This window comes from Diadema antillarum, unplaced genomic scaffold, assembly GCF_040938485.1.
Source record: "Diadema antillarum isolate AM-2024a unplaced genomic scaffold, OU_Dant_1.0 seq00000081_RagTag, whole genome shotgun sequence".
Taxonomy (NCBI): Eukaryota; Metazoa; Echinodermata; class Echinoidea; order Diadematoida; family Diadematidae; genus Diadema; species Diadema antillarum.
In genome coordinates, this window is record NW_027271174.1 from 985,514 (window position 1) to 1,009,200 (window position 23,687).

The 23,687-nt window shown below is 35.4% G+C and overlaps 1 protein-coding gene across 1 annotated transcript; it reads left to right on the top strand.

Annotated features, from left to right (window-relative positions):
• Positions 1-4,085: 4,085 nt before the first annotated feature.
• Positions 4,086-22,008, top strand: LOC139726216 (ABC transporter G family member 20-like). Its single transcript, XM_071637284.1, has 20 exons — positions 4,086-4,213; positions 5,194-5,353; positions 6,632-6,786; positions 7,738-7,845; positions 9,484-9,577; positions 10,615-10,689; positions 11,153-11,212; positions 11,704-11,941; positions 12,384-12,480; positions 13,825-13,990; positions 14,793-14,896; positions 15,546-15,619; positions 16,092-16,141; positions 16,635-16,700; positions 17,225-17,295; positions 18,002-18,090; positions 18,823-18,926; positions 19,632-19,791; positions 20,605-20,709; positions 21,902-22,008. The coding sequence occupies exons 1-20, from the start codon at positions 4,086-4,088 to the stop codon at positions 22,006-22,008; spliced, it is 2,211 nt and encodes a 736-aa protein (XP_071493385.1).
• Positions 22,009-23,687: the final 1,679 nt, after the last annotated feature.

A 23,687-nucleotide genomic window follows, 5' to 3' on the forward strand; every position in this document is an offset into this window, starting at 1 on the left:
GGTCTCAACCAAAACTGTACGATCCCTTTAAGTGACCTTTGCGGCTCTGATAATTATCTTTCAGTAGTCTATGGGGCACTTCTCGATTCGCCTTTTACAGCTTTATCACGGAGGCATTTTATTTTTTTAATCAGTTTAACCATTTCTCTACCAATGAGTCAAATGTGCACAAATTACACAAATACATGTCACCTCTGAACAGGAAATGAACACAGCATAAATGAGATTAGATGGTTAGATATTGCCCGTTGAAGTTTAGATAAAATCATGCCACTCTGCTGTACGACCTGTTTTCAATCTTGTATGATATAATCATAGCCGTGCAAAAACAAAACGAAACAAAACAAAATATTGCTTAAAAGCAAAAGAAAAATAGCAAATGCCTTTGATAACATGGATAGTGAAATCAAATAAGTATTGGTGTGGCTTTTTAATTAAAAGTAAACCGAATTGATAATTGTAATGTCATGGAATTTTGATCTTTGAAAGTTCACGCGAAGCAAAGATATTAGTAACAATGATGTTGCAAAATGCTAATTGCACAAAGCGATGATCATCATGACCATTTAAACAGTTTTTCAGTCTGAACTTATTATTTGTTCTCTTTGTTTTGTCATTATGTAGCTGTAACTCTGTCTAGACCCAATTAGTCAAGGGGAATATTTAGCTGAAAGAAATCAATATCCTCGCATGAATACTCTCAAATCTGACGAGAAATACGTACAATTTTTGTATGATACACTGTTTAAAAAAAAAACAAACACCGGTCCAACGTTGCACCTATTTTTTTTTCCACTCGGAAAGCACGCTTACGGGTGCATCTTTGCACCTTTCAGCTTTGAAAAGGTCCAAATTTGCACCTATTAATGTAGTAAGTTGTCTGCATGGTGCAAAGTTACACCCGTTAAGGTGCTTCCAGTGTGATGCTGGTAAAGGTGCAAAGTTAAGTATTTTTTCTTGGAGTGTACCTGGCAGACGTAACCAAAGGTCACTTTATCTACTTGCTTTCAACTCGAACGAAGAATAAATACTGTTTTGACTGCTTGACGTTAAAGAGATGGTATAGTTTTGGTTGAACAGGAAATTCAGATTTTAACTTTTTGCAGGATAATTAGAACGACTTTCAATGCATACAATTTGAAAGAGCATAAAATTGCAAGAGGAATTCAGGGGTTTATTTGATAAAGATTAATTTTGAAATGGGTTAGATATCCTTAAACTAAGAAAGATATGAGGGGTTGGGTCCAAACGTTTATCAGGACCACTTTGTTTGGGGGATATCTCGGCAATTTCAAAACCGATTTTCATCAAATAAATTCTGACTGCGATCCTTTTAAAGCTCTTGACAATATTTAAGTGGATTCTAATTAAATTCCCCAAAAATAAAACCTAAATCCCCCTTAATTAGAAATATATCCTCCATTTAACCTTATCAATCAAAAGTGACACGAATGTTGATCCTTGAAAAAAATGGGGCTGTGTTGTTGGTGTATCATGCTGGTTGAAAACTAGGACTACCTAAGGTCTGACGAAGGGCATCAGCAATGATTAAAGTCTAGATGCAAGGTCAATATATTACCTGAGATTGATACACACGAGGGAAGAGAGGAAGAGAAAAAGATCACATCACACGGTTTCTCGTGACATCGTCCTGCATGGTGCAGACATCTGACTTAGATCAAAGTCCAAGAAGTCGTTGAACAAGGCTTAAAGATAACGTGATTTCAGTCCGAATCCTTTTTCTTTTCTGTCACAGAGAGATCAATCAATCAATCAATCAATCAATCAATCATAGTTTATTTCCAATCAACAAAATCAAGACACAATACAAAGTATACATGTCATTAAATGATATTGTCCAGACGTTTACAAAAGATTCATGTAGTACAGGAAATAAATTACATACAACAACATAATGTACAATAATTACTAGGAACAATGCATGTATACTTCGTGAGCGTTCGGAAAATAACTTCATTTATGGAAAATAGCGATCCAGTAAAAAGCAAAGCTTGTGGGACGTGGATCGCTAGATAAATGATAAGTAAACAATATATCATTCAAGGTGTTTTTTTTTACAGCTGTTGTATTAAATGTAAATTACTTAAGTTATTTGTAATGATATAGTTATTTTGAGATACGCTGGCTTCGGCAGTAATTAGAAATAAGAATAGAGTATCAATATAGTTATGACCTTAAAAAGATAAACAAAACAAAATACAAAAACAAACAAAGAAGAAAACATTCCCCCTCCCACAAAAGAGAAGAAAACGCTATAGGGTCTAGATGGCTTCACAGCCATACACAGATCTATGGTATCTAACAGTACACATCGAAGCAACACCGAACTCCATGATCAATACCAATCGAATTTAAGCCTTTGATTAAAAAAAAAGACAGCTGAATTCGACTATTCACTTTAATCAATAAAATTGCAAATCGTTTGTGTTGAGAATAGTTCTACTGCCTCAGTTGGTAAAGTACATGTATGCCTGAGGATCTAGTACACACCAACATTTGTTCACTAATTGATATGCACGATGCCGTCTACCGCTTCTTGCCAAAGCGCGTTAGGAAAGATCAAACAAGGACAACCTGACTTATTATCAATCTCTTCTTTATCTCCTCATCATTTCGGTTAATCAGTAGTGAGCCTAATGAACTAACTTTACCAAAGTACAAGATGTTTGATCCTCAAACGCGTTGAGATTATCACAATGAACGAGTATCACACATCACCGTGAAGTTGCTAGTTGATGGGCGTTGATTCTGCTTCTCTCGGACTATACAGGGGCGATTCTAGCAGACGCGTAGTGGCTCTTCTTTTCAGGTTCGTTTCCAATATGAGTATCATCCTTCTTTTCTTTTTTTTTCATTTTCATGACATACCATGACCTAGAGTAACAGTTATTGACTCCACCAGCTTGGTTTGTTAAACATTCTACGGTGGTCAAATTGTCTTCTATTTATATGAGACAAGATGCCTGGGCCTCGCAGGTTAGCCGTATGTACCACAAAGTGATTGCATTCGTCATTCGTAGGTTTGAGTCTCACTGTACTTATGTGTCTCAAGGGGGTGGTACTGGAGAAGGTATAGAAGTTGGTTGTGTGATGTCGACCCGCGCGAGAATGATGCGGTCCATATTATCCCTGTATTCCTCCTGAGTGTTTATTTCCAAATCCTACAGCTTGTCTAAGAAACTAACTTGCCTGCATCCATTCAATGCATCCATTCGTGGAAAATCCACGAAATAATAGTATTAAATGCACTGTCATGCAACATCAACGCTTCTCATGATTATGTCTGTCTGTCTGTCTGTCTCTGTCTTTCTCCCTTTACCGTCTATTCTTTCCTCTTGAAATAAAATGAATTGAATTGAGTTAAATTGAATTGAATTGAATTGAATTGAATTGAATTGAATTGAATTGAATTGTATGCGCGTATGTGTCTGCGTGTGTGTGTGTGTGTGGGGGGGGGGGGGGTGGTGGTGGCATGAACCTATCCTGTCTCTGTCTTTCTCCCTTTACCGTCTATTCTTTCCTCTTGAAATAAAATGAATTGAATTGAGTTAAATTGAACTGAATTGAATTGAATTGAATTGTATGCGCGTATGTGTCTGTGTGTGTGTGTGTGTGGGGGGGGGGGTTGGTGGTGGCATGAACCTATAGAGATATCCATCTGATAGTGATTACGTATTGAGGCGATATATTCATTTCTTTTTTATTCTTTCGTATCAAGGAAATCACACAACATGAATTGAAATCTTACTACCAAACCACTCGTTATCCAGATTATTTCACGGACAAAACCCTCGAAATCTGCTCAATTCAATAACATTAAAATTTCGCAAAACGTGAATGATATAATTATATCTATTAATAGATTGTAAACATTTATTCAAATATCTAATGGTAATTTTCATTCAGTTTTCATTTATTCAAAATCAAACAATTATGATTTTTTTATGGTCACTTGAATTTGCAGTTTTCGTTCATATAGTGTGTATTCTCATTTGCAGTGCTAAGACACCTTGCCCGATTTCCAGCACAATACGCTAATACGCCCTCGACGTCCGCCGGTGACCATGGGATCGTTAAAGGATATTGGGACTCACGCCATAGAGTGCTACAACGTCAGCAAACACTATGGACGGGGGAATTCCAAGTTACAGGTCTTGCAGAACCTTGAAATGACTGTACCTAAGGGCAAAATGTGAGCAAGAATGAATAACAAAAACACGACAAACTGGCAGAAAGTCAGCTGTACCCTCGAAAGCTTTAAATGAATTGTATATAAAAGTATTGGTGGAGATGAGAATTGGTCTTTTATCTTTGTGTGAGATACCAAGAAACAACTTATGAAATAAATATTGAGCATACCATTTTAAGAGGAATTGAAAGTTTATTAGATGAAAATCGGTTCTGGAATTGCTGAGACATCCAAGAACAAAGTAAAACAAAGCGGTCCTAATAAAAGGTGGGTCCCGCTTTTCATTAGGAATGCTCTTTTTTTTTTTGATATCTCAGCCATTCTATAGCCGAATTTCATCAAATAAAAGTTGAATCCCTCTTGGAATTACATGCTCTTTCATGTTTAATGAGGTTTCTCATTATCTTACCAATATAATTAGAAACCTGGAGTTAGGTCTCAACCATAACTATACACTCCCTTTAACTTCCCTACAGGAAAAGAAAATAAGTCTGTTGAAATTATGATGTACGCCTTAAAACATTAGTGGTAATAGTTACTACATGTACTGTGATGCATTATTTTGCAACATATGATTAACAATTAATGAACTTTATAATGGTAACAGCAATAACATCGATAATACCAGCAATATGTCTTATTATTGCTGTTATTGTCGTCATGACGGTAATGATTGCTACTATCATTTCTAATACTGTCTCCATCATAATTATCATAGTGACAATGATTTTATCACTTGAGAAAACGGATGCATGATCACGATGATGCCTTCTATTAAATATGCCTCCACTTGACACAATAGTGAAAAGAAGTTACTGGTTAATACCTATACAGAACAAAGTAGGGTAAAAGTAAACATACTAGTTATAGCCCACCATAGTTTGGAAATGCACCGGATGATGATATCAAAATGATTATAATGAACTATTATGCATGCGCATTGAAAAAAAAGCTTCAAGTCCTCATATCATCTACCTATCCAGCTATGGACTCCTCGGCCCCAGTGGCTGTGGGAAGACAACACTACTACGATGCTGCTTGGGCCAGCTCAATCTAGACGAAGGGCTGGTTTTGACATGCGGGAGGCCCCCGCTCACCAGGGGACACGGGATCCCGGGCAGTCGTGTCGGCTATATGCCCCAGGTTCGATTCAAATCTGTTACTCTGTTTTGATTATCGCAATATTTATTTTACCCAAAAGACATCAGGCACGAGAAACGTGACACTCAACCCATGCCATTGATTCCTACAGTTATTCAATTGTAAATGACACAATTCCTATGCACCATCTTTCCCCCCGAACGAGGCCTCCTATTTGTTGTGTCAGCTATAAAATTCTGTAACTGAAGAGTTTGGTTGCAAAAAAACGATAAGTCCATTTTTGAAGATTTTGAAGTATGGTCTCTGTCATAAAGTACAAAATAATACATTTTAAATGACATATTGGTCACTTCATATAAAGGTATACATTTTTGAAGTTATGGTCAAAAGAAGCAACAATTTTCTTATTATTCTCTTTATTTTTCTTGACCTTTAATCGCAAATATCTCTATTTGACAATTTTGGACTTATCGATTTTTGCGAACAAACTCTTCAACTATTCTCAGATTTGAATACAAACTCTTGCATTGATTACAATAATATCTACAAAAATGACATAGTCGTTGTTCGAAAACAATAACACATGCATTTAAACTTAGCTAGAAATGACTTGTAGAACATACTGATAACAAAACAAAAAGACATTCTGATTTGGAGCTATTCAGGATAGAGGAATACACATTGGTCTGACTGAATTATGATAGAATGTATTGGTGGGATTGGAAGGCAGAATGTAGTCGTTTGAGAAGCAAAATGATTAGGATAACAGCCCGAAGAAAAGATGAAAATAAGAAAATATTTCAAGCGTTCATCGCATGATGAATCTTAAGTGTATTTCTTACCCTGTTAAAGTTTATAATGTGTGTAATTCATTGCATAATATTCGCTCTGCCTTTAAGATTACATATCCAATATTATTTGTATAATACCAGGCGCATTTTCTTTGCACTCTGTTTTAGCACGCAAAACGGTATTACTAATATTCCTACGAACTGCGAATCTATCTACTGATATGTACGGATAGCTGAAAGCACACAGGCCCGAAGTAAAAACAAAAGAGGTAGCAATGAACAATGAACTCCCTCCTTGATCTTGTCACTATTGCAGAGACGACTGCAAAGGGAAAACTTCCGTCTTACGAAAACTCCCGTCTTATCAATTATTAATTTAAACAAATGCACTGCCGTCAGACAAACTGATAAGATGAGTGCGATACAGTGACCTTTGGTATAGTGTTTGTTTTAAGGGCCTGATTTTCACCGAAGGTAAAAATATCTGGGTCACAGCAATAAACAAGTGTATCGGCCTTTCTTTCTGCAGGATATCGCCCTCTACGGTGAGTTTACAATCAAGGAAATGCTGATCTACTTCGCCACGTTTCATAAGATGAGCAGACGACAGGCAAACGACCGGATTGACTTTCTTCTCGACTTGCTAAACCTTCCCTTCCGGAATCGCATGGTCGCCCATCTCAGGTACGCAAGATGGCATTCATTTGCGTCGTGGAAAACAAAATGTCATTGTATTATAACAATCCTTGTATAATCAAGTTATATCTGTGTCCCTGTCTTTGTGGACACAAAGTCAAAATAAATTCATATAAAATCAAATGAAATCAGAATCAGATCATATCAACTCACAATAATATATTTTTGTTGTAGGACAATTTAACCGGTGCATAACGCCAAAAAGTGTGTGTGTGTGTGTTTTTAATTGTTCCTTTGACACATTTGCCTTTCGTTTTCTCTAGATTCATCCTCATCATTAGCATCATTATTTGTTCCCATTAAATTCAAACTTTGTTTCTTTTTTAAAATCCTGTCTCTTAAACTTGACATCACGGTCAGTTGACTAAGATCAAACTTTGTTTGATTTATCAAGTTTTATTGAATTATTCAGGAAATTCTCCACTGTGCATTATTTTGTTTGTTTCTTAACACGCTCACTACTTAGCAACTGAAAAACGAATTTCAAAAATAATTCACATCATATTTCTGGTAAGGTCTTTCAATCCATTTTCATTCCTTTTCCCCTTAACAAAACATACCACAAAATAAATCAAAGATTAAGCATATGCATATGCATTCGACTGTGCAAAGGATAAAAGATACAAATAAAGATATTATATGCGTACCGGCAAAAATACAGAGTTATGCTTCAGTTGAGAAAAACAAAAAACAAAAAAAGAACTCGAGTTGAAAGGTCTTTATATGTTTTTATTTATATCTATCCATCTACCTATTTACCTAACCTACCTATCTATCTATCTACCTATCTATCTGTCTATCAATCTATCTATCTATCTAATTATATTTACATGTAGTAATGCTGTTTATGTATATGTTCGTCTATTTATTGATTTATTAGCTTTCTATACAGCAGAAATGCAATCAATATCAAATCCGACATACTGTCTTTGTTTATAGCGGAGGTCAGAAAAGGCGAGTTTCCTTCGCGGTAGCTCTTATCCAGTCACCAGAGCTTCTTATCCTGGACGAGCCTACTGTAGGAGTAGATCCTCTGCTAAGAGAAAAGTAAGGTACCACACTTTTTAATAAGATATTAAAGCATTTTGATTATTTACAGGAAGATACATGACCGTAAAGTCAATTCAATTGTTATTTTTTTAACAGAAAAAATGAAACATAATTACGTGCTTTGTGTATAGGTGTAACAAAATAATGAAGTTTGGTTATTGTAGGAGTACAGAGGTATTCTTGAATAAAGCATTCAATGCAAGTAATATTGTAACAAAGTCTGCAAATTCTATATTCAATATTAAACTAGCTACCTTTTTTTTATAAGGCAAATGCAAGAAATAATCTAGTAACATTACAATCAGTTCCAAATCTTGTGTGACGCTGGAATTGATTTACCATCGGCCTATCTTAAATCTGTAGTGCACTAATGAGGTGACAAGAGTTTCGGAGCACATTATAATTGCCTTGAAACAAACGTAAATCATATTCACTTAATTCAATTCAATTCAATTCATTTATTTCCAATCTTCTTTTCCAACAAAACATAACACAGAATAAATCAAGAATTACATCATAAACATAAGCATTCGACTTTGCAAAAAATTAAGAAAAAATACAAAGTTATGCTTCAGTTTAGAAAAAAAAAAGGAATTGATAAATCCACTAAAAAGCAAGCTTGTATATTGTGAACCACTCAAACAGTCAATTTAGAGGTATATTTTCCAAAAAAAAAAATAGTCCTACTGTGTGGCAAGTAACATACAATAACAATTGAGAGATATGACACTATGTAAAATCTCCAATAGAGAAATATCTTCTGACTCCACTGTCAATTCATCTAAAACAAACGGCTTTAATATGTTTAATCATGGCGTACATGTAAATGTTTGTGTGCATTAAAGAAGATATTAACCCCACAAATGAATAAACTTCAAAATGAAGAGAAAAAAAACATTCCATACAGACAATACAAAAATGAAAAAAAAAACATGGTTGAGAAGCAAGGAAAATATAAAGAGTTTGTTTGCAAAAACCGATAAGTCCATTTTTGAAGATTTTGAGGTAAGGTCTCTGTCATAAAGTACAAAATGATACCTTTTAAGTGATATACTGGTCACTACTATAAACGTACATTTTTGAAGTTATGGTCAAAAGAAGCAAAAATTTTCTTATTATTCTCTTTATTTTTCTTGACCTTTAATCGCAAATATCTCCATTTGGCAAATATGGACTCATCGGTTTTTGCAAACAAACTCTTCATATGACATTTTTGTATCCTTCTGTAGGGAATATCTTTTTCTTTCTTTTGAAGTTTATCTGTTTTTGTGGTGAACGATAGGAGTTAACGATAAAGTTTTGTCTAGCATAATCACACTCACGGTAAACCTGGTAAACGATTTATTTAATTCAATTTAGTTCAATTCAATTCATTCAATTCAAGTCAATTCAATTTAATTCAATTAAATTCAATTCAAACTATATTTATACTTTTTTAACACAATATACACAAAATTTGTGAAATTTGGCATGCGTTTTGTGGAATGGTACACAGGTAGCAAAGAATAATGTGTTCATGTCAGTAGTCATTACGGAATGAGGCGTACTTCATGCAGGAATATTTCAAAATTCTGTGAAAATTGTATATACTCCATGGGGAAGTAAGCTTTTCTATTTCCTATCATACTTCTTTAGAATATGGGAGTACCTCCTGCAGTTTGCCCAAACTGGCAACACGACCATCATCTTGACTACACACTACATCGAAGAGGCGCGAAACGCAGACATAGTGAGGCTACATTACATTATAGCTACTTGGCTATGTTTGAATAGTGCTACTGCTGCTGCTGCTGCTGCTGCTGTTGTTGTTGTTGTTTTTTTTATTCTCCTTCTCGTTCTATTTTGTCTAGTTTTCTATTTGGAAGATCAAGTAATGGAACGCAAGGAAAAATTAAGATGTTGATCGCAAAACGGGTTTAGTGCTATTTTCAAACATTTCAAAATTAGTTCAGTATCAAACGCAGCAAAACAAAATTACAACAATGATGCCTCACTAGTTGTTATATAAGAACTAATATTCTTGTAGCAATTATAGTTGAAAAAAATCCTTTTTTTCTCTTTTATTTCGTCAGTTTTTAGCAGGTTTCACAACAAGCATCTCAACTAGGCAGGAATAGAATTCAATTCTTTTGTGATTAAACGCCTCAAAAAGAGAATGTCGTAGTGAAGAGAAGAGAAGGAGCTGTGAATCGCTACTTTATTCAGTATGATTTCTATCATCCATCTTTTCTCTACTTGTCTATGTTGATTGTGAATATAATTATTGGAAAACTTTTTTTTTTCAGCAGTTTTTCGTTTCCTGATCATACATGATTATAGGTATTTAAGGTTTAGGCTAACTCTAGTATTTTCACTTTTCTGTGCATATAAAAAGAGGCAATGCAAGCTTGGGGGATGTGTGGTTGGTAAAGAGTTCATTGATACTCATCGCTGAAGTCCTCTTCATAAAGGATTGAATAACTAAGCACGAGTATTATGACAAGAGAAAAAAAAATCATAAACCAATCAGCTAAACTTTGAATTCTCTCTGAAAGAATATCCCTCAGTGATATTGTGCCTTTTGTTCGTCATGAATTACGTCATGGTTGTTAGCCTTCTCACTTTGTATTTTGTTGTCACTATGCACACGATTCAACAGTATGAGACGCTTACAAATCTGAATAGGCAAATAACCCAAACTCACGAGCAGTCGTACGTGTTTGTGCGTTTTCGCTGCTTCCTTACAAAACCAAGTATTCTTGCATTTTGGTAATTGCTCATTCCTAGGTGGGGCTGATGAGGAACGGGAAGCTTCTGGCCGAGGAGAAACCGCTCACTCTCATGGCAGCTCACAATTTCCCGGTAAGATAACTCACTTGTGTTCAGGTCAGATAGAACGTTGTTTTATATTGCAAACTTGATATCTCTTGGTAATTTCTCCGCAGAAAATTTCTTCAGCATAATACAGTAATAAGTCTGTTTTCTCTCGCAGTGAATTCCTTATCTCTCATGTACAAAGTTAAATGATGAATCAATGTGTATGTTTTCAAAAGTGATTATTGTAACATGCAGAAACAATAAATGAAACAATGAACAGTTAAAAAGAACTCATTAACCATTCGTGTTTCGTGTGTTGGGATAACGTCAGATTATCACCTTCCTGCGAATTATCAGAGGTCAGTTTGAATGACGTTGAACGGTTGTGTGTGTATGTACGAATGCGTGAGTGTGTGCGTGCATATGTTTTACTTTCTAGTTTCTCAGTAAGTAAAGGAATCAATGCTTAACATCTTCACTTGCATACCTTATCTTTTTATTTCCTCAGACCCTTGAGCAGGTGTTCCTGAAGCTCTGTATGGCAGACAGGATAGAAAACGATGACAAGGTAAGAACTGTAATAATTACATGAAACATAATCACATGCATAATCATAATTATGGTATATATATATATATATATATATATGCATATATTATATATACATACTCATATATATATATATATATATACATATATAAGAATACATATATTCATTTATATTTGTAGATTTCTTCCTTCTCCCGTGTAGACGTCATTCATAGCATATTTTTTACTTCTATTTACCCGTGTAGATAAGCATTTTAATACTCACATTTCCATTCTATTATGAAAAGTGCAATGCATGGTATAATTGTCTAAAGAGGCCTGTCCTCAGAATGGTTTCCAATATTCAAATCCAAATCGCATATAAAAAGGGTCTTTCATTTGAAGACTCATCACTGATGCATTTAAAACGCCAAGAGACTGCAAGTTTAGACTTTAGAAAGCTAAAACATCTTTATTTGCAGTGTAGATGTGAACAAAACTAGCGATTTTCCTCGTGCAACATACCTCTAGGAAGAAGCTTCCGTTGAGGTGCAGATGATTACAACAGCGCTAGATGCGGAGGAGGCATCTGAAAAGACTCACTTGTTATCTGGCTCTGAAGGACGCAAGGTTTCCTACACCGACACCACGGAACCGCCTCCCCAGGCCTCCCCGGACGCCATTGCACAGAACGGAGGTACCTCGTCCAACGGGAGCGCCAAACCGAAACCTGTCAGGCAAAAGTCCTACACGCCGAATTACCAATACGGTAAATTTATCATCTTTCAAAGCCGGGAAGAGGAATAAGATTATCTCATTTGATGTTAGAGTTACATATTTTGCCAATCGATTTCTCAGTATAATTTTAGTTATCGTCTTTATAATTGCGATTGTGTGACCAAAACTAGATGATAGCAATGTTTGATTTTTTTTTTTTGAAATACGATGTAATCTCATCTAGTTGTTTTGTTATGACATTTAGTTTCTACCAATATCATTACTATCGCCATTATTACCAAAGCGTAGAATAAATGAGCAATTTTAAACTTCCAGGTAATTCTAAATGTAATAGGCGACCGATATGCATCTTTCTGGATCAACTGTAACAAATCATACTGCACACATAGATACTTATGGAATATCCCATTTCCACCTAGTATGGCTATTATACCATCAAATGAATTACCGCATTTCTCTTTGATCAATATCAGATATGCCTCCGCTCAAGTGCTCAAGCCTCTTTCCAAGTGTGATGAACATGTGGGCACTGCTCGTGAAAGACATCTTAAAACTCGTTAGAAATCCCGGGTAAGTCATGCCGAGCTTGCGGAGTGTAATTCATGTAAATGGACTAATCACCCACCCCGTATTTTGGCGAAGGTTAGTGCAGGCATATATTTTATCGCGCGAACATTGCTGAAATGTTTCAAAAGTTCTTTCAGCGAATTACGTTGGTACAGATCTTGAGATAGTCATTAAATTATATGATTTTCTTTTTCCTCGAGAAGTGATCATCTACTCCTGTTCATTTTATTCTATTTTTTTTATTATTACTCGGGGAATGTAAACATGGGCTTCTGCTACATCGAAATCTTTCGCATAAAACGCTTCATATAGACCTAACTCCGCATTTCACTGAAAAAACACAAACCAAAGAAAACGGACACTACAAGAGTAACCTGAAGCAATACCGAGTAAACATTGACGCACGCAGTCTATAGTGTGAAAACATTCCTAATGAATTCAAAAGAAACAAAAAATAAGAGTGATAATAGTCTGCATTGCCTCTTTAATGACCCAGACATTAATCTATCCGTTTTCCTGCCTTGGAGCTTATCCTAAAAGCAAACTTCATTCTCCAAGGTAATATGAATCTTTCAATCCCTTATATGAGGTTCTCACCCATTATACTATCACGGAACTGACGAATTTTGATCTTGATGCAATGCATTGCCTTCATGGTATCAGGACCGCCGCCAGCAAAGGGTAGACATTTGAAGTAATATTTCACGTCGCCACACTGATGGTCACCTTGAACTTGAGACTTATTATTCCATAACATTAGCCACTTTTGCACGATACTATGATATGTAAATACCGTGTCTGATCCTTGTACCAGCAGAAATACCTATCATGAATAAAATAATTTTACATCCAAGACCCTTCAAAAATGCCCGCATTTTTGTGTGGCGTTTCTGAATTTCGATGGCAAATTTATCGAAAATATGAAACCTCAGGTGTGAGTTTGTTCAATTTGTCTCCTCTAGAAAGGAAATTTGTTAAGATCGCAACTGCTAATCTGGAAATTAACTAACATGTCGGAAAAATGAGCCAGTGGGACTCAAACCTGTCATCTACTACTTTCCGGGCAGCGACACTACTACCAGGCTATCCCTATATAGCTGCCGGCAGTGACACATGAACTTGGAACAAATACCCAAGCTCCGAAGTTCCGATGTTGTTACATTAAGTAACGCAAGGCGAACAAGGCATAATTTTTCCGACATATGTGTAAATTTACAGATCAGCTGTTTAGATCTTATCAAATTTAATTTGTAGAGGGACACAGATTCAATAAACTCACACCTCGACCTTTACCTCTCTGAATAAGATCTTGCTTCCATAAATATGAAACCTGTCGTTCTGTTCCAGCCTGACATTGTTCCAGTTCCTCTTGCCACTGCTCGAAGTCTGTCTCTTCTATCTGGCCATCGGTGGCACGCCGCAGAATCTGAACGTGGCCGTCGTGAACAACGAGGTCCCTCCTTATCTCAGCACATGGTTCCTTGACAACATCGATGACTCCATGATAACGCAGGTGAGATGTCGTTACTCCACATTAACTATGTATAGCGTGACACTCTTTTAGAAATCCATATGAGAATGCTAGCGTGAACGTAGTACTGCAATAATGCATGTCCATTATTTTTATCATTACAAATTTGTATTGTCCTCGGCGTGATGTAGATGGTGTTCTTAGCAGTGTATACTGCCAACATCAATTCAAATCATTAAAGTAACATCAATTAAAGTCTTAAAAAGAAATCAAACTCTTCTCAATTTTGCGATATCTCGCTATGCGAGGAAACATTATCCTCCGAATAAATGAATGACTTTACTGTACATTTACATGTGAGCAACGGAAACGGTGATGGATAAGCAGCCTAATACCACAGACAGCAAAAAAGAGTATTCCATGTGTCTTCATTCTTCTGGAATAATAGCAGAACACTTTATAATCCTGGTGGTATTATTTCATCCCTGGCATTATCTCGGTAGAAATAAAAGCGAATTGATTTCATGGAGCTGTGGCTATATTTTCGCTATGTTGTTTCACTACTGTGAAATCAACATTATCAACCATGAATAAAGGTACACGGATTTCATCGAACCATACAATGTCTTAACTATTTAGCGGACCGTCCAATTTTCCTCAAATTTCCTCAAACTGATTCAATTATCTCGACATTCAGTAAGTCTATTTTATCAAACCTGATCTATTAAAGATGCATTCATTTCTTTATGTGTACTACATAACATAAAAAACCCTGTTTAGATAGGGAAGGCACAGCATTTCTTTTTTATTAAATCAAAATCAATCATGATATATTTTAATGCAGCATCCTGTTGAAAATTTCACCACGGCCATAGACAAACTGGAACATGGCGAATATTGGGGTGTGATCAACATACCAAGTGACTATTCGAAGAACCTTGTGAAAAGGTAAATGGACCATTTCTGTTGAGCTGTAAAATTCACGAATATTCCTTTTCTATTCATACATAAAGCATGGTTAAGAAACATTTTATTCCCCTTCTCCGTCCCATGAAATTTCTTAGGCAGGAATTTACTTAGCATTTCTTAGGTGTTGCATCCAGCAAGCTTTGTGGTTGTTGACGTATTTATCTGTGAACAAATCATAAACTGAATTTGAATGCAATGCAAAAACGGTCAATGGCGCATTAGTATTCATCGCAGCTTTGTAAATCCACAGAACAAATTTTCATCTTGCGCCAGATTTTATCAAGACCGCTGTTTCCAGGTATGCATTGACATTCCATTTCACAAGTTTCAAGGAGATGACATCGTCTTCACCGACATTTTACTTGCAATAAAAGCTGCTCTACAGGAAGGACTAAAGCATATCACAAAGATAATAATTATGAATAACCTACATTATCTAGTTATTTCATTATAAGGTAACACGATATGTTATTATATTTCAGATTTTTATTTTTCAAGTGCTGTTGACAGTACACAGAAACTGGTGTGTGTGTATATGTGTGTGTTTGTATGTTTGATGGTGTGCAAATGTATGTAATGTATGATGTGTAATAATAAATTCCATTACATTCGTCCTTTTGTTTTGTAGAGTCCAGATGGGTGCAGGCGTGGACAACGCCACACTAATCGGCAGCACAATCAACGTGACTTTAGATGCGACAAGTAGGCCTACTCTCACAGACTTGATATAATTTTTATAATTGACGGTAGAAAAAAGTATATAAAAAGAAATGAAATAAAGAGCTAAGAGAAACCGAGCTGTACAATAGTATCAAACAGTCCCCTGTCGCTATGAAACGTTAATCAAATAGCATAACAAGAAGATCGGTGCACATTTTAATCAGACTTTTGTTTTCTCTCAGGAAATGGGAGTCCCATATTCTGCATGAATATAGAGCTTGCCTGTATGGCTGCAGATAACTACTATTATGTTATAAATCCATCTAACTATTCTTTCGTGTAGTTTAAGTCTGAGAAAAAATAAAATCGTTGAGAATGTGACAAAAATAAACACTGTTAAAATACAAAACCTGTTAACCCCCCATATATATTATTAAAAATGTGTTACATCCGTCGAACAAGAGCTATATATGATACACACTATGATTATAATTTCATACATTTTATTTTGCAGATCAGCAGATAGCTGTGAGCCTACAGACCAGTCTTCTAGGTTCTTATCAGGTATTGGAAGACAATGTCTTAATTTTTCACTTTAATTTACCGATGAAGGGAGAAATAACACACAATGAACAGTTAAAAGAAAAAAAAAGAGAAAAAAAAAATCAGATACCCCTCCAAACTCTCCTTCTCCAGCCCACACAAAAAGGGGTATGAATGAATACATTCATACATGTAATAATTTTGAAAGTACTTACTTTGAATAACTTTCACGAGATTAACGTCAGAATTTATTAATTCTATTGTTCATATACATGTACGTATGGCCGTGTTTGCTATGCGTATAATATCAGCGGTAAAAAGTACGTCATGAAAATCAATCCATTCAAAACATTCTTGAAGTTGTGATATCATATTAACCAGAAAATATGAATGTGAAGAAATTCGATTAACTTTCATGTATCTGGTTGTGTCAGTGACATGCCATAAAGAAGGGCTTATTTGCAATGTATGTCAATCTCACTTTGTTAATGTTTTTTCATGTCCTGTTTTGCAGCTTTTCGTCACCGATATTCTTATCAACATATCCGTCAACCCGGCTATAGGACAGATCCCTCTCTCAGTAAGTATACTTTCGCCATCAAATATTTTTTTTTTGTACTCGTAATGACATTATAAGAAAACAAGACTAAAATCTCCTGTTTGAAAATAAAATGTGACGTAAGATAACAGGAGATAGATGACATGTGCAGCTGACAATTTATTAACATTTGCAGCATTTATTATCAATCAGACTTTAGTATTAAGAAAGAAAAGAGAAAATAATGAATCAAGCTGGATGTAGAACATACCGGGAAATGGCATTTGAATGAGATAAGTTTAATTCATCCACAGCATGCGTTTCAAATCTATTGTTTGTGCTAATTTGTGCTTGACATCACAATAAACAGAGGGAAAGGAAGATCGATCTAATGACTACTTTTCATCAATTCCTGCGAAAAATCTTTGAATTTTAATAGACAAAAATATTGATTAAATTCTTATGCTACACAAAAGTGGGTGACGCGATTTTCAAAGAATATTACTTGCGCGTGAACATTCTTAAATATCACTGCTTTGAATAATATACATTGAATTCTGTTACAGTTTGTTGAACCTGTTTATGGGGAACTGGATGCACCGTTCACTCACTTCATGGCTCCTGGTGTCATGATTACGTAAGCAAAGCATCCTTTAATTTTCTGTTGTTCTATATTCGTCTCTGAAAATGGTTAAAACGATACGAACATTATTGTATTTTGTGTGTCTGTTCGTGGAACGAACTGTTTATTATTTCAGAGATGAGAATATCGTTTTTCACCGTTCAACATTGGCTGATGGCTGAACGTCATGCTATTGTGATTTTTTGATACGACTTCACAAATCAAAATATAGCAAACAATAGTGAATGATTTTTTTGTTCTTCAATCAACTTTGCAAACTCTGTTTAACCGTCAGTGCCATTGCATTCTTTCTAACTTGGACGGACATTTCAGAGTTGCTATGGTACTATCAATATGGAGCTTGCTATAATTATCATAAATGAAATCGGCTGGAAAATATATTTTGCATACCAATCTGTACCGGACATTTTTTTTTTTTTATGCAATAGGCTTATCATGTCTTTGCACAACATACTACTACTTTTTGAGCGTTGAACACTTTCTTTTAGTATTTTCATGTAATTTGAAATCAGCTTATATCAAATCGATGCTATTTATTGATAAACCGAAAGAAAACAAAAACATGCGTTATTTTTGTTTCCCTCTTTCATTTGTGGGAATAGCGCCTCATAACTTCAGAAGCTGCATTAAAACCGTTAACGTTGGTGAGAAAATGAGATTTCAATTTGACGTCATTTTCTGTTTTCATTATCTCCTGCAGTGTAATCTTCTTTCATGCCGTGGCTTTAACATCTATGTCCTTTGTCGTGGAGCGAAAAGACGGCCTCCTAGACAGGATATGGGTTTCAGGTAACAATAGCAGAGGGCCCTCTGATTCAGTAGTGACAACAATGAAGAAGATGGAGTTGACCATAATCATTGTATTATAATCTTTATTGTCATTATTATTATAATTATAATTATTATCAATATTAATATTATCATTATCATTATTATTATCATAATCATCATCATCATCATCATCATCATTATCAGCATCATTATCATATTTGTCAGAGAGATTGGTGACAATGATGTGTTAGCAGAGAGAAAGAGATAGTATGTAAATTCTACTTTCAAAAATATTTTGCAAGATAGTGAAAGGGGGGAATTAACCCCAAATGTAGACTTGGATTCTCAGTGAAAGTTTGAGGAAAATTGGATAATCCGTTCAAAAAGTTATGAATTTTTAGAATTTCGTTGCTAGTATCGCTGGATCAAAAGACTACTACAGATCATGTCGACACGTATGTACTACGAAATTCCACGAAATTCCACGAAACATCATTTCATTTGAAACGTACACATTGCCTAGACTTGTCATTGACATGATAACTCAAGACTAATATAATTATTCCCACGCTTTCTGAAACATGTAATCTAGTCCTCTTTCATTATTATAATAGAAAAGTGAAAAAAAATGTTTAAATTCTTTATGATTATTATCTTTTTATGCTAAGCCATATGTGGTGTCTCTTCCTTTAAGTTGTTTTCTGTAGGCACTCTAATACTCCAATACTTACCTTTTCATTTTGCTGACAGGAGTGAGCTCAGGCGAGGTGAGCATCGCTCACATCCTGACTCAGCTCCTGGTCATCTCAGTACAGATTACCATGGTGCTCGTCTTCTTGTTCGCTGTCTTCAAGGTTAGTTCGGATTCTAGCCAGGTCCCAAGGGAGTGTTATGTTATAAGAAACTCGGTAAAAGTAATTGAGGAATTGTCCTCAATAAACTAATTTGGAAATACTTCTACCAAAGATAGTAGGAAGATAGATAGACATATAGGATAGGAAGGTAGGAGATGAATAAATACATGAATGAATACAGTACATAAACAGGGTAATAATACAGTGATTGAAATTTGATAGATGATTACTAGAAAGATAGACAGGTGAGGAAAAAATGAATAGCCTCATCATCGGCTGTTATTAAACTAGGTAAAACGATTAATTGCAACCGAAGTCTTTTCATTCTCTACTACTTTCAACATTGTTGCAATGAGAAAGTTGTACATAAAACAATGTTTGAATGCGCATGTTTAATTCATATTACAATGATATCCATACAATATTATGAAAATCTTACATTTTGTTAATCCCATTTTTGAGCTTTTCATTCGTAGAGGCAGCTGACAATTGGAGTATCTTGTGAGCAGTATCTTTGATACACTGACGTAATATGGCGAAAAAACATTGTTAATGGAAGTGAATGTTCTCATGTTAATCTGAAAATATATCCTTGGCGTATGCTTAACAGATTCATATCGATTGACACGTGCATTCTGCACTAAATGTTTGTATACACGAAGAAGTTCTAATAATTATCACCACTCATTCCCTTGACACTATTAGCTACCAAACGAAGGAAGTCTGTTCCTGATCATTCTTATGATGCTGATACAAGGTCTCTGCGGCATGGCCCTCGGCCTTCTCATTTCGGCAGTCTGTGACTCGGAAACCGAGGCTATCCAACTCGCCCTCGGGTCATTCTATCCACTTTTGCTGCTCAGCGGTATGGGAACATTTCAAATCAATTTAAGATTGTTAATTTATATCTTATTTTCCGTTTAATTGTGCTTGTAATATATGTATTCCGTTATAAAATGTGAAAGGTGGATGTATCTAATATAGGGCATGCATGTATTTCTCTCTCATTGCCTGATGGGAACTTTACTCTACCAAAGTTAGCACTATCAAAAAGAAAAGAAAACGTATTCATCAAATTTCTAATAGAATGGGTATGTAATTGTTTTAATCAGGCATAAACGTGCGCGAAGATATCAGAATGTATGTCTGTGTACCTGATATCCAAAGGTATATTTAATTGTTGCATCTGTTTATTTTGATAATCCGTTATGATTCGACTGTATGGAGCCGATGTGAGAAGACTATTATTTGCCAATGAAAGATATCTCGAAACTAGTTTATTTAAAAAGAAGGACTTGTCACCACGTTGACAATGTTTCTAATTGAGAAAAAAAAAAATCCGAACTGATGTGCCTACACTTACTTTATCTTCGATATCAAGCAATTAGTATGTAGATGTTCTAAATATGAACCCCACAAGCTTCAAAACATTGAACATCTGAACATAATGGGGTTTCACATTCTGAATATAGTTGCCACAGACAACAGTGCCTGAAGACACTATCAGTAAACGGTTCATTAGCTTGATGATATCTATTGAAATGTCCCTTCATGGTGACACCATAATGATTTTTTTTTTTTAAATCGCACGGTTTTTGAATCAAAAAATTCCGGCGAGGAGTCACCAGGATGTGAAATTGTGGCTTAAAATGTCCTCTGTGATTATATTTTCATGCAGGCGTTGTATGGCCAATCGAAGCGATGCCAATCCCTCTGTACTACATCGCCCTATGCCTGCCCCAGACCCTACCCGCGGAGAGTCTGAGGGCCATACTTGGTCGAGGTAAGGTCTTTGTCACCCAGTAGGTAATGTACAATTACTATTTGAGAGATAAAACCGATTCATCTTCTCGAATGAGGTGGATGTGCTGGTAGTGAGCTGGTGCGGCCGTGAAATCAACATCTTTTTAAGAGCTTTAATCCTCTCACTGCCAGGGACTTTTGGACAGAGGGTAACAAGAGTACTGGCTTTGCTTTGTGAATCTACTTGTAGCCGAATATCTGCTAAGACTTAGTGTCCCGGCCTCTTCCGTGTTTGAGGTCGCTTGCTTCTTTATTAAAAGGCTCGATAGCCATTTCATAAAATAGTTTTGTTTGATGTCGATTTTTCGTTGGTTCCTATTTATTCTGCTTCTAAAATCAAATTCAAATAAATAACATGGTTGTGAAAAAAAGAGAAATTAATAAATATATTAAAACAAATGAAAAAGAAGCAAAACAAAAATGTAATCCAATCTACACGTATAACAAAATCATTCTAAAACATTCATGGTTGCATATAAATGCAAAAAGCAGTATATTTGATTCATTTTCTTTTTTTTTCAACAAGTAAGCACGAGACCGTCATTGTTTGACTGGGCTGATGGCCTTATTGGGAATGTAGTTCATTTGATTCATTCAATGATTTGAGTTTTCTCTTTAATGGAAACCTTTACAATTGCATCAATTTTTCATCGTTGACATTATATTTAAAATACGTCGGGCGGCCGTTTTGGAAAAGGAAAGGTCCGCCTCCTTCATTTTTTCTGTAGAGACAATTTTTCCCTTTAAGCACAAAAAACAGTTGCAGATATGTGTGAAAACAGAAGGATGTCATTTTCATCAAGGAAAGAAGTATTGTAATTTTCATTGCGAATGCGGTTGTTGTTATCTTCACTTTTACTCACTCCATCATTACCGTCATTTTTTTTTACTTCAACTTTTAAAGTCATTGGAACACTTTTTTGTTGATCTTCTAGACGATTTTTTTTTTCAAGAGAATCATTTACCTTATGAAGCATCTATAATCAGTAAACACTGCTGTATTGTTCATCTCACATGGAACACTATGTCCAAACCATTTCATTGCGTCTTCTTACGTCCCATCACATCTTATCACTTCACAATAAGTAATGTAGTCGCCGATTCTCCTAATTTCAGGTAGCTAGTAATGCCATTGAATGTAACTTTATATATTTTTTTTTCGTATGTTAAAGGATGGAATATGGCATACTTTGATGTATGGATTGGCTACGTGACTGTGACGGGATGGTGGATCGTTCTTCTTGTCTCGGCCACTATCGTCCTTCGAGTCAGACGATAGACATTTGATTTCGCGTGACCACAACCCTTGCTTCTTCGAACTGGTTGAATTACCTATAGCAACAAGTGGCGTCCTTCACAGCTCCATCATATTGTTTTTATATCCCCTTTCAGTCCTCCCTTACTTACTGATATCATGATTGGCGCTTTAATACGTAATACACAATAATGATAATGATATTGCATGCATATGGCGAGAGAAAACGGATCGAAGAAGCAATGCAATCTCAATTTGAACGCAGGACTTTGATGTCATTCATTTTCTATCCCTTATAGAAATTTCATGTTTGCACATTAAACTATTCTGACGTGGAGTCCCCTATCATGATGCAATTTCTTAAAGGCTTTTCCTGGCAATGGGATTACGAAGTAAGAAAAAAAATTAATATTAGTGACAATAGAGGTGCTTAGTATTATGCTTGCTTTTTTTTATTTACGTTCATTCTTTTGTTCAGTCTTATCAAACTTGCTGTACAATGTCCGTTTCTGTCACATGAAAGAGGAAAAAAAGCAAGAAAATTTAATCATTAAAGAAATTGACTTAATTGACGATTAAACTTCAAGGTGCTCTATATGTAATTGCTTGTCATGTATTCTTAACGCTTCAGATGGAATTCATAATGCCCTAGTAACCAATGACCATATTCACTCATACCCTACCCGTCGTTTCCATGATTTTCATTTAAGTAATCCAAAGCTTTTAGTTGCTCAAAAGTCGATCAGACATCACGGTCCGGATACATGGAACACTCTTCCTGAGGAGTTAAAACAGTGTGCCTCCTTGTTTTCATTCAAAGCACACTTAAAGAAGCACATTTTATTGCAGTATACTTCAAATACGAACTAAAAACAAATAATTTATATGATTAATGTTGGTCTCCCGATAGCAACATCGCATATCGTTCCCTCTTCCAGCAAACCAATTCTATTATTCTAAATTCAAGCCTATCTGCCCTTGTGCACTTTCACGCACTTGCACACACATTCACTACCATCGCACGTTAGACTTTATTTTCCCCTGCTATCTTCGCAGCAGAATTTGTATTGTTAAGAATCTAGTACGTTCCTACCTTTTCCTCGGGCCAGCCATCTTTTTAAGCGATGCTTACAATGGCGGCCCTCTGCATAATCGTTTCTCAACTACAATTGTTATTGTAATTCCTGCTGCATAGACATGCGTACTGTATATTATATATTATTAATTTCCTATTATATTGTTGTTTATGCAAGTCAAACGACTCTGTTTAAGTTTACTTTGTATATTTCCCACATGTTCATGATTATGTAACTTATGTATATTGATTTGCAGATCTATCCAAAAAAAAAAAATCATTCCAACATGTCCAAGATGGAGCAAAATAAGTCGTAGTAATCCATTTCTCTGTTTATATTTATTTCTATCGAGATATCATTGTCTATCATGAAAATTATGTAATTAGCTGAAGCATATTCCCTGTTTGTCACTGTACTCTTAACTGCACATAATTCAATTCAGATTCAAGTGCGTCCACGAAACGTTTTAGTTAGACCCATAAATTATCTTATAAAAGCTCTGATGTTGCCACACTGTGGTTCATAGGACTTTCTCATTTCGTACTTTTGTAAAAAGTTATTTGGTTGATAATTTGTATGACATTATGACATCGTACTTTAAAGTCTACTTTCGCGTCTTAATTTGTA

Bases quoted from the DNA above. Each gene is read 5' to 3' on its own strand.
- LOC139726216 (XM_071637284.1), top strand. From the start codon at position 4,086: ATGGGATCGTTAAAGGATATTGGGACTCACGCCATAGAGTGCTACAAC. The intron at 11,942-12,383 runs GTAAATTTATCA...GATCAATATCAG, and splicing joins CACGCCGAATTACCAATACG to ATATGCCTCCGCTCAAGTGC. The intron at 16,142-16,634 runs GTATTGGAAGAC...CCTGTTTTGCAG, and splicing joins GTCTTCTAGGTTCTTATCAG to CTTTTCGTCACCGATATTCT.